Below are 16,426 nucleotides of genomic sequence, written 5' to 3'. Positions count from 1 at the left end.
AGCAAGGGCTTGCACACAAGTTTCACTGTTTCGTTCAGCACTATATGTATGAAAAGGAGCTGTACGTTTTTATATTTCCTCTCACTTAGGTCGTGTGGCAATCAATGCAAGAAAAAAAGAAAGGTGTCTTAATTACTGGTCCCCAGGGAAGACCTTCTGGTGACAATAAATAATCGCGGATCGTTGACAAATCTGGGGGTTTACATTTTCTAAAGTCGAAAAACATAGGAGGCAAACTCTCCAGCGTGTCAACGTCTAGACCGCGGCGCGTGGCGGGAAGCTTACCATACAATAGGCGAATGAAATAAAGAACGAAGAAGCACTCGGCTCTGGCTCCGGCACAACGTTCAGTAGGGTCACAGATTTTGTTACGTCGCGATGTTACGGCACCGTAACAGGCTACGGAAGCTTAAAGGTTCGCCTTCTAGTCGTTCTATAAAAGACACTTATAGGTTCTGCGCATATATCCCGAGCGCAGATTCCCAAGCGCAAAGGACAAATGGCCTATACGATTGGCAAAACGTTGAGTAAACGGCGGGTGTCGACTTACTCGGCCAGCGATACGTCGGCAAGTGGCGGACCAAGATAAAAATTCAGTGACAATTTGGCGGTGAATGCAACAGAAATGCGTTAGCAATATGTCGCACCTCTTCGAGGTCCCGGATCCATGATTTAAACGGCGTTCAATATACTGAAAAGTGTTGTTCAGGGGCTCACTCGACACACGTTCTGCCTCTTCGAAGAGGGAAGTGCAACTGACGGTGGTCCGGAGCAGACCACCGTCACTTGCCCTGTATATACAGGGTGACCACATTTAAGTTTTCGGGAATATTTAAGAATTGCCTGTGGCACATAGCATAATTCTTGTCTTTGAGCTGAATTATTCGAAGAGGTGAACATTACTAGCACGAGAAATCGAAACACGTATTCGACTAATTAACAAATATACAATAATTAATTTCTTAGTTAGTTTACGACACATATTGCAATTTCCGATATGTAGCCGGTGAGTTTGCAAAGTGTCTCCACTTGAACTGAATTTCCAGGATGACAGCAGTATCAAGATATTTCCCGAAATGTGGGACGAAATACATGGGCGTTACAGTTACTTTTGTGCTTCAATGCATAAAACAGCGTTTTGTTAAAAAAATTAAGTGGAACAGAGCATTTTAGGGCACATACAATCTGATGGCACGAACAAAGAAATACACCGAGAATGTGTTCTCCGCATATACCGTAGAGAGGGCTCACAATGCTAAATTTGAACCCGTCGTAGTTGTTTGGTGGTTATGGTGTTGAGCTGCTAGGCAGGAGGTCCCAGGATCGAATCCCGGCCACGGCAGCCGCATTTCCGATGGAGGCCAAATGCGGGAACACTGGTGTACTTAGATTTAGGTACATGTTAAAGAACCCCAGGTGGTCCAAATTTCCGGACTGTCCCACTACGGCGTGCCTCATAATCAGATCGTGGTTTTGGCACGCAAAACCCTATAATGTTTAATTCAACAATGTTAGTTGTTTGCGATAGCAATTATATGGAAACTACAGGCACATTACCGCTCTTGTCGCCGTCGGCGTGATGTTCCGTATAAAACTCAAGTGCGATAGCATCGTGGCCGCGCGCCGTATGCTGTAGAGGTGAGTGCCGCGGCGGCCGCATTTCGATGGGGGGCGAAATGCGAAAACACCCGTGTACTTAGATTTAGGTGCACGTTAAAGAACCCCAGGTGGTCAAAATTTCCGGAGTCCTCCATTACGGCGTGCCTCATAATTAGAAAGTGGTTTTAGCACGTAGAACCCCATAATAATTATTATTATTAGGGGTGAGTGAAAGCGTGCGAGGGTGAGCCGACGATAGCGGTTCGATCTCGCGCGCAAGGCAGGAGGTCGGGGAGGAAAAGCGGTCTTCCATCGCGCGCACGGCGCTAGGAAGGGGGGTTCAATTCTAGCGGCCGCTGGTTCTACTCTAGGCTGCGGCGGCTGCCTGAGCGCGGGCCCATCTCGAAAGCGACGAGTACAGAGTCTAGGTGCGCCGAGGGCTGATAGCTTCGTCTGCGCTGTGTTCTCGCCACTTCGTTCGCGCTGAAGCGAGAGTCATTCCTTGGCGAGTACCCCCAGCAAAATGTTTGTCACGCAAAAAGTTTAATTCATTGAACCTGCACAAAAATGCGTAATTTGTCAATGCATTTAATCGTTAGAATAGTGCAAATGTTGATGACTCGTAGCTTTACAAGCGACAAAGAACAATTAAAAAAAAAATTGAGCAGAGAGAAAACCGTTCTCGTCAGGCCGACTTGAAAGCTTACCTTTCCGCATTACGGGTGTGTGTGCAGAGGAGCCTGCGGGGGCTGCCGAGTATAAAAATAGGAATAACTGATTGGTACATGTGATCAGTTTAATAATAATAAATGATTGGTGGCATTAAAAATAAACTGACGACGTCGCCACGTCAAAGTAGCAACAAAAAAGGAAAACGAGAAAAAAATAAAAAGTAGCAGTTTCGCCCAAAAGGCGAAGCATCTATTGCGACAGCAAATTATTAGATAGCTACACGGAGTAAAGATGTAGTAGTTTTATCGGCCGTATAAACTTGTAAATATTCGCTTACTAACTAAATTAACAAGCACGGTGTCACGCGCGCACAGGTAAACATGAACACATCTCGCTCGATGACCCCGGGAATTCGCTGTAAAAACGCTAGAGTGAGGAATGCGGCAGCAACAATGAGCGAATTGACCTTCGTGCATCTCGCTTCAACGCTAACGACACGCCGAAAGCACAGCGCATACGAAGCTGAGGCCCGCGCGGGCGCGTACTTTGGCCACATTCTTGGCCAATCCCCCACTGTGGGTATGTGCCACGGCCATTCAGGACAACAACATCGCGGATCGCTTTCAAGGTACGGCCGCCGGAGAAGAACGCACGAAGAACGACCAGATGACTGCAACCGAAGCACCCTCAGGGTCCACAGGTTCAGCTGGGCCAAGGCAGCACGTCTACTGCCGAGATACTCGGATTAGAGAAACACTTACAGAATGCGAAACCATGCTATGAAACTATTCAGGCAGTTATTCTGAAATTGCTGCTTCGGGACCCGAAAAATGGACTCGCATTGAAAAGATGGGGTTGCAGTTGTCTGCCTATCATCTCCGACTGCAGGTGTGCTGCAGAGATGCGTTCTGCACGATCCTGGAGCGTGCTAAGACGCTTGGGGAATTCGTTGTATCCATTGCATGCCTTAGCAGATTCGCTATACCAGAACGGTTAAAATGCACATAATTTGTATGAAACTTAAGCAAGAGTTAGATGCGGTTAAACCTCGATATAATTATGTAGGAAAAAATCGAGAAATTGCTTCGCTATATCGAAATTTCGTTGTATTGAAATTTGACCGTTTATGCAATTAAGTGCAGTCGCCGATCGATTTTTCTTGCACGGAAAGGGGCCGCAGAATTTTCCGGATTATCGGGCAATCCGAAAAAAAAAGGAAATGCGAAAGATAAAACGATCTGGGAATCGGCGACGAACGATAGGGTTTCGTGCCACGTCGACGAAATCTTCACATAAGCGGTACGAATTAAGCGAAGCCAGCCACGCTTTCGCGTGCACTCCGCCCTTGCGGCTGACAGCGTCGCCTGCACTGGGACGACGCCGTCGTGAAGAGCGCCGGCAGCGAATGATTCGTCTGCCTCTCGTTCCAACCGGGTCACCGAAACTCGACATTACGCAACCTTCAATACTAAACGCGCGAGAGGGCAGCTTACATGATGCCACGACGTCTCGGCACGCCCACTCTTTGCACACGCGGCAGATTGCCTCTCAAGCAGGGTGCGCGGCTGCGTGTGCGCTCAGCTGCGCTTACAACCATGTGCAGGCACGGCCGTGAAGCGCGCCCACTTATCCCCCCTGCCCCGCCTCTCGCGCGCGCTTGATCGTTGCGAGCTCGCTCCCTCCCCCTTTTCCATTGCTCGCGCAGGGTGGCGACACTCTTGCGTGAAGCCACCACCTGTCTTTCTCACCCTCGCACACTTTCACTCGCATATAAACTCGAAGTGCGCGGGGCGCGATAGGATCTTATCGCACTTGAACTTTATTTACATGGAATATGACGCGGCTCCACTTCGGCGGTCGCTCTTGACGCGCCGCGGGCGATTTCAGATCTGCGTTTGCAAGCTGCCGCTTGTAATTGAGATAGGAAACAGAAGATAGGAACACGAGGACCATACTAAGGATGACATTTGCCATTATCCCTGCCAATTTCTTCCTTTCTGCATAACCAAAAAATAAACCGTTTTGTTTTTATAAAACCGAGGTGCGTCACTTCACAAAAAAGAACATTGAAAGTGTTAAATTGAAGCACTTAAATCTTCCCATGGCATTTAAAAACTACAACAGCAAGAAAAACACACCTGTAAGTTAGACCAACAATTAAGAATTTCAAACCGAATTTATAAAAAATGGGGGAAAAAAGCCACTTCTGCGTACGCAGAAGTGTTTATTGTCTTAACATTCCTTTGCGACGGCAGTTAAATTTCGTTACACTGAAATCACATACAGATACAGTTTGTTATATGAGGTTCCAATTACATGGACAAGAGGTCATGAAAAATTAAATACTTCACTATATTGAGAATTTCGCTATATTGAAGTTTGTTGTATCGAGGTTTAGCTGTATATTCAATATTTTGAGATATCCACGTTCTCTATGAGATTCAACCACATTTTACCGCTGTTCAAGTTTGCCGATTCCAAGTGCTGGTATAAGCATCTTTTACGTGGAATAATACATTCAGCTTCCAAAAAGCAACCAGGTACATTTCAATACAGCAGCAGACTCGGTCAGCAAGATCGTTTTTATTACATTCAGGCATTTCGGTAGTCTTGACTCATCTTGCAGTAATGTACAGCATATAATATCTTTCTGCAAGCCACATGTGAATTAATGTGATGTCAAATGGTCTTGTCTCATCACAGGTTTAGCTGTACAAGTGCCAGAAGGTGCGCTGTGGACACAAAACCAGTGTAAAAGAGACAAGGTCTTTCAATCTCTCATGCAGTCATGCAGCCAGCGCCTTGTAATTTTTACATTTTTTGGCTGCTAAAATTATTCAACGGCTTGAGAACTGCACCCCACTAATATATGAAGCAATACACTTTTTTCAATACACTTCTTTTGCACCACACTTTTCTCAGGGTGGCCACAAAAGCACCTTGCCAAGTGTCCCCCTTCTGCTGGAATGCCTCTAAATGAAGAAGTTAAAATTGATCTGTAAGAAGATGAAAAAAAAAATGAGAGACTACAGCAGAGATTACGACTAACACTCCTGTTTCCTGCAACTACGTTGGTATCGGGAGAGCATTTGCCACCAGGACAAGAATGTCCTCGGTCTTCTTCCGCCAGTTAGCAATGTCTTTGGACACCCGGCACCAGTTTGGACCGTGCCTGGGTTCTGCCATGACGCATCGCCTTTTTACCTCTTCTTGCTGCTCCTGTAAGTAAAGTTCACAAGGATTTAGTACTTCTATTCAGCAGGTTATTTTGAATTCATAGTGATTTACTCAATACTAATGTACAGCCCCCGTCATATGCATAAATTAAATGTTCCTTTAATTTTTCACTCATTCACCCTTTCAGTGTCACTGACTACCAGCACGTTTGCACATGCTAAACAAAACGAAACTAGGTAGGAGATGGGAAACAGAATATGGGAACATGACGACCATAGTAAGGATGACATTTGCCATCATCCGTGCCAATTTTTTCCTTTTTGCATAACCAAAAAATAAACCGTTTTGTTCTTTCTATAGTAATCGAGGTGCGTCACTTAGAAAAAGAAAAAAACTCTGAAAGTGTTAAATTGAAGCACTTAAATCTTCCCGTGACATTTAGAAACTACAACAGAAAGAAAAACACATCTGTGAGTTAGACCAACAATTAAGAAGTTCAAACTTAATTTATAAAAATCGGGGAAAAAGGAAATCTCCCTTTACTGGACTCACTAAACTGCTCATCCTGCTTGCAGACACATTCTGAAATGTTCGCTAAAAATTTTAGCCCCCCATAACCAATGTGTCCCCCAATATACTTTATCAATTCTAGGAGACTAAACTGCATTTGTTATGCAAGTAAAATACAGTTGCCAACAAATGAAATCATTGAAAACTGCAGGCTGGCATCCCAGCGCCTACCTCACTGCCATGAAGCAATTCAAACTTGTAGTAGTAGGCCCATGCATCCCCCAGGTCAGGCTCAATCTTCACAGTGCGGTTTAACCATTCTCGGACCTTGTTTGTCTTGCGTTCTGTCCAGAAAAGCCTGCAAGGAACAATGGAAACAAAAGGCTGATGTGCAGGTCTTTTTAAACAACTTTGGATATACAGTCTAATCGCAATGATACCATGACGATTCATCCGAATTTCCAGGCGATGAGAATTTTCCAAAATTCTCATCCAAGGAGCATTAAGCACGTGTTCTTGCTCGGGATGACCCAAATGCTCTATCAGCAAGCGGTGGATGATGCATATTTCTGAGCTGTCACAACACCTCTCAGGGCAGTGTATGTTCATGAAGTTAACATGTGATATCATGTGATATCTTGGTGTCTTCCATGGCAGAGACCCACACACTTCGAAAGCCCTCACTGCAGCATGCAGTACCTGCTGACAATGTAGATGAAGAAACAAGCACAATGTTTCAGGAATTCAAGAAGTGATTTCTTGATGGGGCATTGAGGGAATAAAGTTTCAGGGGAGACAGCCATAAAAAGGACTTCAACCAAAATTAATAACAATATATAAACAAGAATGCCTTATTTTCTCTATAGCGTTGTTTCTGGTTTTGTTATCGATCGTATGAATTCTAGTGGCATGATTATTTTTTGAAGTCAAGAGAAGTGAGACAGGACTGAGAAAAAGCCAATTTTGCCATGAAGGTGATGAACTGCAAGTAGTAAGGTGAATCTGGACCGAGGAGGTCACGCTGGGTGCTACCATGTTATCACACTAGCTATTCAAGCTTCAGATAAAACTTGCAATGCTAAACCCTAAAACCAGTGTGCACGTGTAACCTACAACACCTTCTTAGTGTTCTGCGCATGTGCGATTTGGACTTGCTATCTTATAGCGTGCAAGGTCTTTTCATACACTACAGCAAATCTCTTTGTCATCACAGTTGAAAATTTTAAATAGTCATGAAGCAAACGCACAATATTCAGAAAAACTGCTGGCTCTCCCGTAATCGAGAGTTGATGTAAGCGTGAAATGACTACCAGCAAAGCACATTGTTTGGTGATCATACTAGCCACAATCTTAAAATGGGTGTTATGCATGTTTGCAACGGCACACCACACCACACCATACTGTGCACTGGTCCATAGGGACGCTGCCCAGCTAGAAGAAAATCACCTGAAGGAGGCGCCACGCAGCGTGGTACCATCACTTGAGGTGACACAAAACCTGCACCGGGGAACTCACGAACCGTTGGTGTTCAAAGAGCACAGACAAACCTGTCTCAGTACCCTAAGATGGACAATCAAGTGTGTGGTGCACTGTATGTGCCTTTTGAACGTCGCCAGTGGAAGTGACAAATAAAACTTCAGTGCACTAGAAGTTATAGCTTGAGTGATATTGTAAACAAACTTTAGGAGGAACTCGAAAATAATATTTTTTGTAAAACTGTTTGGGCAGTAACTAGCATATGTAATGTGGTCCTGTACAAGGGGTTGTGGGCCAGAGACCGCATTTTTTAATGTTTTGACTGGTTGCCCAGATGATCTTGTTTTGTTTTCTCAGGATGTTTTCGTTTGAGTGCCTGGATAACGGCTCTGGCTTTTGGCTCAAGGTCACTTGAAGGTCGCCGACAACGGGAGCTAAAAGCATTTCATGCTTAATAACAGTGCCTCAATGATCACAGGTTCCAACACAGGCTCCCACCTCCCAAAAAATTTCCAGACATCAGACACATGCTTGAGTGAAGCTCAACAACTGATGGGAATGTTGTAGTAAACAACAAAGAGGGCCTCAATTGTTGAAAAGCAAGTTAGAATATTCAGTGCATTTAATGACAGATGCAAAAACAAAACCGAAGCAACCCTCTAGGTAGAGTAGCCCTAGAGGCATGGGGGCCAGTTACATGCTGCAATGGTGCAACAGAAGCTTGCACAGACAGGTTACAAATGCAATGGCCAAAGTGCAGATGGTCAAGATAAATACATCAGAAATTGCATAAGAAGTCTCTATCCAACAAAGTAATAGCCTCTTGCAACAGGGCTCCTCCAATACTCAAACAGGTCGAAGCAAGAGACAGTAAAAGAAGTTGGCTCACTTGCTGACAGCCAGGAGAACATGGGCATCATGCTCGCAGCGCTTGAGTGCATCCACGCTCTTGGTCTTACGCTGTGGACGGGGCTCCATGAAGATAGCCTCGGCCCAAAGGATGCCACTGGCTGGGCATTCCTGCATGGCTGTGCAAAGCATGACAGGGACAGAACAGTTTTAACAAATGAATGCCGCTGCTTCCACTTATCTGGGTACCCACATACAACATGTTATAGCCTTGCTACAAGTACTATGCATCCAATATCAAACTTGAACTGTGTGCCACGGTGACATTCAGTAATCAGAGAATTGTGGTGACCACCCTGCTCTGCCATAGCCTTTGCAGTGCAAGGCACTGAAGAAAGATTGGGAGTACTGCGAAGAAGATCACAGGCAATCTTTGATTGCCAATAACTCCGCTTCTGCTGAATGCACTAAAGTAATTTTTGTGGCAAAGTATTTTTCAAATCATCTGTTTTAACGTCAAGTGCATTTCTTGGCTTCAATAAAAAGTGGTTCTGGACCCCTTTAAGAATCGTTTTATTTTTAAGTGCTGCTTAGAGCCTTCTAGCTGGTTATCTAGTTAAACAGAATTAAACTTGGCCATTTCTATATAATCCAGGCACAAGCAAAACACTGAAATTGGGATGTGGCATGACATTTTCACGTGCGAAGGGTCCTCGGTCTTTTTATAAGTCATGTTTGCTATTAGTTGCGGCAGCTTGCTAGTCAGTTAGAAAAAAAGAGGGGGCCTCTCAAAGGCAGTGCAAGATGCTGACCTTTAGCCATAAGGGTCTGGGCAATCTCCTTAAACCCTGCGCGGACCTCTACCCGCACAGCCTCGAGCCAGAGCTCTGCACTTCCAGGGTTGCGGAGTCGGGCCTTCTCCAGCACAGAGCGGGCCTTGGTCAGTGCGCCCGTCGACTCCTCCAGCCGAGACAGCAGCAGCCACAGGGGCACCGATGTGGGACACTTCTTGAGCTGCATGGAAGCGCACAGGGCAATGACCTACCTACTTGAGCAGCATTCGAAGTGTGGGTCTTTAGCACCCTTGGCAAACAAGGGCACCACACAGACCCTAGTGCAAACACAGAAAGGGGCGTTTTATTGCTTCTTTTAAATAATGTATTAATGTATAGCTGGTCCTCGTAGTAGGAGGACGGCATTTGAAGTTCATGGGCCTTGGAATCGGTGCTTGTGCCGGTGTGCGGGGTCGAAAAGCGCGAGTGCGCACGTGATTGCTGTGCGGGTCCCGCGTGGTCCGATCAAGCGACGGGCCGACAAGCTAAGCGGAGAAGGACAGCATAAGAAGCTCTCGTTGAGCACTGCCGATCGAGCGGCGGGCCACGTCTCGACAACCCCGGTCAAGCCCCTGCTGAACCAGGCTTTCCCCCGGCTTACAGCACTGTGCTCGGAGGCTAACTGGCAGATCCTGCTGTGGCCAAACTTCGCCCTGGCTCCTAACGCTTCCAAGGCAAGGTGTGTTGCGGCGTTCATCGCTGTGCTGCCCTGTCGAGACAGCTGCGCCCCGGCTCCTGACGCTCCGAGGCAGGCTGTGTTGCCGCGTTCACTGACGTGCTGCCTTCCCGAGGCCGAGCTGCGCTCCTGCTCCAGTGACTGTTGTAGAGACTTGTGGCTGAGTTACACCCCGGCCAACGCTACTTAACCTCTGCGGCTCGAATAGATTACCACTGGAGCTGTGAGTGGCGCAGTAATGAACTGAGATTAGTGAAAATAGCACGGCAATGTACTATCTGTATTTAGTTTGTGCCTAGTCCCATGTCTGCTGTCCGTGTATACATTCATTCCTCTCTGTCTTGGATGATTCCTTGGTACGTCTGGCTGACCTGCGCCCACACATTTGCCTACAGTCCGCAAGACATGGTGGAACACTGCGCTGCAAAGCAAGACCAATACCTCTGTCACACGAGCACGCAAAAACCCCTTTACTTAAGTGGTCTTTTACCAAGTTAGAAGACTTTTTAATGAAGAGGCGTCGTGCAGCTGACACACAGCACTGACGATCTCTTTTTAGTGTTTCGTTCTGGGCACGCTAACGAAAGCATGGCACTAGCGTTGGAAACAAAATCAGCCAAAATAAACTAATGTATCTGAAAAACGTGTAATACAATAAGCTTTCATTTTATATTTTGAAATAAATTTAATGCCAGTTTAAGAAATTTCAACCTAAGGATTTATTGTAGTGACACCCGACATGACATCCGATATGACATCCCCGACCTGTTTGACCTGCTTATGAGAGTACAGAAGAAAACGAGCCTTACTGGGTTTACTACACCTTCTGCGAGACATACCGTAATTTTTTATGATGAGTCTAGGAGCCAGAACAATATGTATTTGCTTACTTCCATTAATAAATTACAATTGCTGGCCCCCACTGATTTCAAGGCCACTCCTTTTGGGCTGTAAAAGAGATCAACGAACTCCGCTTCCAGAAAAGACCATTTCTGAAAAGAGATCGCTCCCTGTTGTGTGTCTGCGGGCGAAACTCCTTTTTTGGAGAAGTCTCTTTGCTCAAAAGACTTTCGAGTGCCTGTGTGACTGGGGCATAATGCCTTAAACGTACGAGAGTTGTATCAAATGTAACAACCTGTCTGCATTTCGCATGATCCCACAGTTACCTTACTGCATAACTTTGCATGCTGGGCCTCCATTCAAGAATGGCTTCAGCTTCCGGGAGCATAGTTCTGATGAACCAAATTACCCCCATTTTTGAGTTCACACACTGGTGACATTGAATGATGTAACGATCAATTGAGTAAGCTAGTGATTGAGCTTCTTTTGGCAAGCGAAAAATAACTGGTTTTCATGGCTGCTACATACGGCAGCAACCATGTTGGTTTGCCATGGCCAACACACGTTTACATAGTTTTTATCATGTTTGGATTGCACCCAAGAAATTTGGGCATAGATTTAACAAGGGAAAGCAAGGCAGATCTCACTCACTGTGGGAATCTATGTAAACAAAGATTTGATGAGACGACACACCAAACTGCACCACATTAAGAAACACACAGCAGTTATCTGCGATGAATGCATCCTGTAAGTCACTCATAACAGCCACGATCTACAATGGCATACAAAGAGCCAAGGTAAGCAGTATTAACATTCAAACATACATACATAACATAACATAACATTCAAGAGATTTTGCATGTCTCTACAACGGATGCATAAATGTAGACGTACGAAAGAATTTCTGGCACAGCATCAGAAAAACTGCTGGTTGCAACCGCATGCTGTGTTTCTTGTGAGCAAGAACACAATACGGCAGCCATAGTGTAAGATCAGCGGCAAGCACCCGTGCTGACACCCTCCTCACGTGGAAGGAGTGATGTGTTACTGGTAGTTGTGTGCGCATATCAAAATTTTTGAATATAAATCAAATACGAATACTTAGCTTCAAATATTGAACCAAAAAATGATATGCATCATTCATTTATTAGCAAGTTAGGTTAATTTGTTACGTCGGAAAATTGCAACTGCATTGTCAATATTAAAGAACTGGACTAGTAAGCTGTTATGCTGAAGCATAGTGTATTTGGCTCATGTTAACTTGGGAAGTATAGTAATTAACACTAGCTGTCCTCGTTAGCCTATCCCTTATTATACCCCATCAAATGCCCGCAAAATCGGAGGCATTTGACCCTGCGCCAGTTGTCACTCATCGTACTTGCTGTCAAGCAATAAGCTCAGAATTAAGGGTGGTGCTGCAAAAAAAAAAAAAGAAATAGTGCACCCTCGCTGTTCTCAAAACCCCTGCTCCTTGCGGCTGAGGCTGGCTTTTCCGTAGAGTTTCGACGTTTAGTGGCTAAGTGTGCTTTACATGCAAAATTTTGCTAGCAGTACGAAATCGCAATATTCAGCACAAAATCGCCCCAATATTCTTAGATTATGTAGAAACAGATGCTAAGAACCGTGTTTGCTCTCACAGCGCCAGCAATATATTCGAGCGTTTCCGAATATCTATTTTTCGAATCAAATATTAATATTAAAATGTCGGTGCACAGTGGGCCCTGCTGCCCATGATGTACAGAAGGCAAGACCATGAGGGGGTGTAGCAGGGAACCTTGCGTCAATGGACTGAACATTCTCTTGCGCACTTCCACCAATGGAATCAGCTTCTATAAGCAGTGAAAACAACGGCGATTATTTGAGCAGTAGTTCGTAAAGAAAGCTTCGCTTTATAAAAAAGTGTAGCTCGCAACGCAATTGTAGCGCAACAAGCTTCAGCGATTCAGCTGAAACCAACAGACTAGACCGACAAACATGCACCCAAATGAAGAAGACCTTGAAGAGCGAGTGACACTGTCAATGACAAGGCAAGTGCAGCCCCATTTGAGGAGGCAGTGATGGTGATTGCAGAGGCAGTTGTGGCCAGACAAGGAGACAACAAAGTGCTGTCCAGTTCAAGATGGCGCAAGCTCAACTGCCTGTCCTTCATCTATGTCAGGGCTACTTCTTACAAACGACAGGATGGAAACAAGCCACCACGGTTGGTGCCACTCACCCCCTGGTTGTAGGTGCTGCGAGCCAAGTCTGTCTGCCCCTGGCTCTGCTCAATCTGCCCCTTCATCATCCACAGCTTCGGGAAGTCAGCGTACAGGCGCAGCCCCTCGTCCAGCAGCTGCTGGGCCTGCTGCAGGTCCTTCAGTGCCCATTCCAGCCGCACGGACTTCATCATCACCTGCGCAACGCGTCCGGAGAATGACACACGGCACGCTCTCGCTCAACAATGTAGCAACTGGGATCGAACCAGGGTCTCCGGAGTGTAAGACAGAGACGCTACCATTCAACCATCAGTTCGATGGTTCAAAACAGGACAAAAGCGCCTCTAGTGAATGCGGTGTTGGCTTGGAAACATGCCAAGAAAGTTATACTGCGGTGTATATCGGTAATTATGAGCATGTAAATTACATGTCACAGTTAAACGAGTAGTGAAGTATGTTGCCGCTACATTTCTTCTGCACTTGGCGCACACGCACAGCCATCTTGCGGCAAACACAGAAGACTGCCTCCTCGCAATGTACGGCACTGCCCCGACAGGTGGTGCGCCACTCGTTCGCTTCTCCCCTTCGTCTCGTCAAGAGCATGCCGAGCGAATGAGTGGGCGGTGCGAACGGGTGCGATAACGCTATCGCGTTCCACTCTTGAAGGCGAAGCTTAAGCGTCCGCCAATTTTTCTGCCACCAAACTTTTCTTGCAAAAAAACAAATCGCTGCTCTCACCCACAAAGCAACCCATAACTGCATGCTGATACAGTAAAACCTCGTTAAACCGTACCCGAAACAGTAGTTTCGGTTTAAAAATAGTAAAGTCAATTCCCCGACTCAGCGGCCATTGAACATAATGTATTTTGTATCCGCATAATCCGTACCAGCTTATTGCACACGCATCGGTTAAAACGTAGCGTTTCCACTTTTCGTCGCGCAAACACGGCGGTGCGTCGTCTCCACCGGGCGGTCCGGCAGAACAACAAGCCTCAGAGATCGGTGCAACGGCCTCCAAGCGCCCTGTGCGTTTGCACGTGAAGCCGCATGAACATCAACATCATTTCGACGCCGTGCCAGAGAGTGAGAGAGCGTTATGGCGTCGTACAAGCGAGGACTCGCGTCATGCCAAAGCTCGGATAAAAAAGACGTCGGGTGCTCAGCACAGAAGAAAAATTAGACATCGTCCGTGCTATCGAACGTGATACGAAGAAGTCGGCGCTGGCCCGCGACATGGATCTGCTGTTGACTACAGTGTGTGGCATGAAGTTGCTCGGCAGCGCTGCTGCGACCGCGAAGAGATGTCGGCTACGAGGCTCGACTTTTCGCCATCGTTGCCTCTGTTGTTGCCGAAGTATCGACTAGCGACAGTGATGAGGACGACACGGAAAGTGACAGCACGGGCGATTCGGGCCCAACAGTGGCAGAAGCTGCGCATTACGTCAGCCTCGTGAATGCAATCATCGCAACGAGAACAGGGGCGCGATAACGTAACTATTCCAAACGAAAAGCTTTCCGAACTCCGGCACCCGGCAATGAAAAAGACGCCCCGGAACTTATATGATATGTAACACCAACGAGGAATCTGCCGTGCAAGTGTTTGCCGAGAGGAGGGGGGTTGGCTGAGAAGCTGGCACGCAGCTTGAGTAAGTTTGAGGCTGCTGTCGTTGTGCTAGGCCGCCGCGGCATCAAACGAAAAGAACACTTATGTCGCGCAATGCGAATAAATACTGCATGTTATTTCCCCTTTCATCGCACTCTCTCTGGGTTCCGTTTTCGACAGGTAAGTGGGCGATCTCATGTTATTTCGGTTAAACAGTACTACCGTTTAGTACGTACTTTTTCCGAGCTCCGGCCGACTACGGTTTAACGAGGTTCCACTGTATATGATACAGCAATAAATGCTCACCTCACAGAATCAGCATATTATATTTTTCACTAAAGATATCCCAGTGGGATGGTGAAGAGCAAACGATCCCCCTGCGTATTTTGCTGCGCTTCTTTTGAGCTTAAGGTATATGAAAATAACGTGTTTGGTTACAAACTTCTTGCGCACTATGTGACGAGCTGCCAGCATGCATTTCTGAAGAGAAAAATAACTGAAAAATTTACAGTTGCTGTGAGTTTTATTGCTAGAGATGGCACCAATTTCGGTTATTCCGATTATATTAAGTTAAAAGAAGCTGTTCTTCATGTTCTAAATATGAACCACCATGCAGTGAGGGGTTAATTATTTACTACCTTAATTATAGTTTACTAAAGTAACATGTTAGTGTTTTCATCAGTACAAATAAAGATAACAAGTTGTTGTGATCTTCCTTGATGTGAAACTGCATTTTGTCCTTACAGAGCTTGTAACACCCAGCTGCGGCAAACAGAAGAGAAAGAAGTTGAAGAAAGGAAAAAGTGGGAAGGCGATTCAATGTCTAGTTGAAGTCAACGAAAGACATTGTCTTCCTGGGCGAGCTGAAGGTTATAATGGGGCTTATGAACTGTAATTTTATCGTGATAACCGTGCTGGAATGACAACGTTTGAGAGCCATCAAGTAGAGGTTGAATCGCCTTCCAACTGTTTCTCATAAGTTATCGTCATCACACCACCATCACAATCATCATCAGTTCTGTCACATTTTTAGAATGCACTAACTTAGGGTTCTGCCCATGAAAGAGGCTAGAAACAGATGTTAGAAACAGACACACCCGATACGAAGAGGTGGAGCTCTCTTGCCGAGGAAGACATTGCTTTCAAAAAAAGATGGATCTGCCAGACGCAGTTGGGCAGTACTCACCCTGGCAGTGGGGGCACTGGAGCGTGCCTTGGCGAGGAGTCGACGTGCACGCTCAAACTCATTGTTCTCACTCTCCAGTTTGACGGCAGCCAACCAGATCTCCTCGCTGTTGGGATTAGCCTGGAAGGCTAGAGACAGGATGCTCCGGGCCGCCGGGATGTCGCCCTGTCATCGTGAAAAATGTAATGGCGTTAATTTGCTGGGACACTTAATCTCTCACTGAACTCGTTTTTTCATTATACTTAGAAATAAAACAAAAAAACAAGATACTGCTTTTCACAATGAAGGAAAGGTACTATCCGTAGTTGAAGTATGGCCACGCTTCCTCTGAGAAATGCTTCTACACAAACTCTGAGCAAAACATTTGTCATTTAAGCTATGCCAAGACCAAGGCATAGAATTCTTTCACTGACATACAGTAATCTGCAGTACGATTTTATTGAGCTAGAAGGTGCAAGAAATGTGGTAAAATTAAATTTTCTACGCCAAAATTAACTCAGGGTGTCTACCAAGTTAACATTTACAAATTCCTTGAGGTTATCCCTGAGTGCATTTGCAAAATTCCCTGAGTGACACAGAACTTTGTTTCATGTGAAGATGGCTTGACACCATGTCACACGATGCTATCACTCTCCAGTAAGCATGTTAAAAAATGAAAAAAAAACAACTACTTAATCCAGTTTTAATAGTAAGTGTTCATTTTATTCAAAAAGTAAAACGCACAGTGAATAAAATATATTCGAAAAGAAAAAGGTAAGACCCATTGCAAATATAGTTGAACATTCTCAAGTACAAATAAAAAGGCGATGT

The 16,426-nt window shown here is 45.6% G+C and overlaps 1 protein-coding gene across 1 annotated transcript in view; it reads right to left on the bottom strand.

The window, feature by feature from the left end:
• Window positions 1-4,835: 4,835 nt before the first annotated feature.
• The window catches only part of Prp6 (pre-mRNA processing factor 6), a 58,120-nt gene continuing 46,529 nt past the window's right edge, over window positions 4,836-16,426 (bottom strand). Inside the window, exons 18-23 of the mRNA XM_050185018.3 lie at window positions 15,617-15,781; window positions 12,848-13,024; window positions 9,096-9,297; window positions 8,324-8,462; window positions 6,190-6,316; window positions 4,836-5,490 (exon numbers count right to left, since the gene is read on the bottom strand). Coding sequence (XP_050040975.1) covers window positions 5,338-5,490; window positions 6,190-6,316; window positions 8,324-8,462; window positions 9,096-9,297; window positions 12,848-13,024; window positions 15,617-15,781 — 963 coding nt within the window. The 3' untranslated portion in view covers window positions 4,836-5,337. The remainder of the gene's footprint in view (window positions 5,491-6,189; window positions 6,317-8,323; window positions 8,463-9,095; window positions 9,298-12,847; window positions 13,025-15,616; window positions 15,782-16,426) is intronic.

Source organism: Dermacentor andersoni, chromosome 4, assembly GCF_023375885.2.
Source record: "Dermacentor andersoni chromosome 4, qqDerAnde1_hic_scaffold, whole genome shotgun sequence".
Taxonomy (NCBI): Eukaryota; Metazoa; Arthropoda; class Arachnida; order Ixodida; family Ixodidae; genus Dermacentor; species Dermacentor andersoni.
Note: the sequence above shows the minus strand (reverse complement) of the source record. Positions and strands in the feature narration are given on the sequence as shown.